This window comes from Temnothorax curvispinosus, unplaced genomic scaffold (genome assembly GCF_003070985.1).
Source record: "Temnothorax curvispinosus isolate PA1 unplaced genomic scaffold, ASM307098v1 QBEX01007623.1, whole genome shotgun sequence".
Classification (NCBI taxonomy): domain Eukaryota; kingdom Metazoa; phylum Arthropoda; class Insecta; order Hymenoptera; family Formicidae; genus Temnothorax; species Temnothorax curvispinosus.
In genome coordinates this window covers 1-1261 of record NW_020217403.1, presented here as the reverse complement: position 1 = coordinate 1261, position 1261 = coordinate 1, and the positions used below count along the sequence as shown (strand labels likewise).

The window sequence follows — 1261 nt, the reverse complement described above, 5'->3', positions numbered from 1 at the left end:
CGAACGTAATTCACGTCTCCATCGTTTCATTTGAAACCATGATGATTCGCCGTCAACCAGCACGCCCGCGATTTTTCCGCTCTTGTTAGAAGATTCCACGCCAATGGCGCGCGAAACACGTAGTGAATCAGTTCTTTTTTGTCTCTGAGCACGGCCACTTCTTTAACTGTGAACTTTTCGCGGATAACGAATCCCTGCAGATCCACGAATATCGGTACGTCGCGGTCGGCGGACATCGTCTCTCTGTACGGTCAGTCGCCACCCCCACTCTGTTTGAACCTGCAGCTTATCGCGATTTCGTCAAACGAATAGATACGTTCTTCTTCTTCTTCTTCTGTTTTCCTTTACACGATCTTGCGGACTATGTTAGTCAGCGGATTGTACTCGATCACGCGATCGTGGATGATGAGACAGTAGGCCGTCGTATTGGAATCTATATTATGTTTGCAATCGAACTCTATGCGAACGTCTACGGTGGCGCTTTTGACGGATTCGTTCTGACGAAAACAGTCGATGACCACGAACGGGCCCCATTTGTCGAATTCTTCCATCGTTAGAAGCGCGTTCTCTCGCTCGCATCCGTAATACGACTTTCGAAATTTCGCGTACATCTCGTACAGTATGGCCGTTCTACGCTTCTCAAAATCCAAGTTCATATCGTCGTAGGGATAAAAATCTGAATTAAGGTACAGTTTCACATGAGTGAGATTACCGTCGTCGAACTCGGAGGCGTGTTTCAATAAGTTGTTGGACCTCCCGGTTTGTAGCGCGAAAATGACGTATCGCGGTTTCAAGCTGTGTCGCTGTTTCCACAGCCCACGAATGCCTGTTCGTGGTTTGGAGCAAAGGGTACTCGTACAAATCCCACGAGCGCATACTTAGCCCATACTTAGGTATCGTCCGCTCTCCAACGTTCGTAAAAAGGACAATTTATTGACGTCGTTCAGCACCACGTGCGGCATTCGCCATTGCACTTTCAACAGAGTAATCGTAGGATTCTTGTGACGTTCCGGTTTCGTGACGATGCAATTAGCGTCGGTTCGGGAACGTATCAGAATGAGTTCGTGTCGCGCGTTTATCACCACGTGTTTGTAATCCTCGCAAAAACCTAGCAGAACGTTAAGGGGTACGCAGAAATTGAAATCGCCGATTCTAGTTCTCGAACGAGGTCCCACGTATTCATTGATCACAATCCATTCAGCGTTTTGCAGCTTCCTGCTTCTCTCGGTGGTCACCCGAGTCGAAATTTTTCTCCTATTTT

General features: G+C 47.7%; 1 protein-coding gene across 1 annotated transcript; it reads right to left on the bottom strand.

Moving 5' to 3' along the window:
- Positions 1-344: 344 nt before the first annotated feature.
- Positions 345-1108, bottom strand: LOC112457216 (the record flags this gene model as incomplete). The annotated part of the gene is made up of 2 exons (XM_025020144.1): positions 345-826; positions 890-1108. Coding segments are annotated over 2 exons (701 nt in total), but the record flags the coding sequence as incomplete, so codon positions are not given.
- Between the last annotated feature and the right edge of the window lie 153 nt (positions 1109-1261).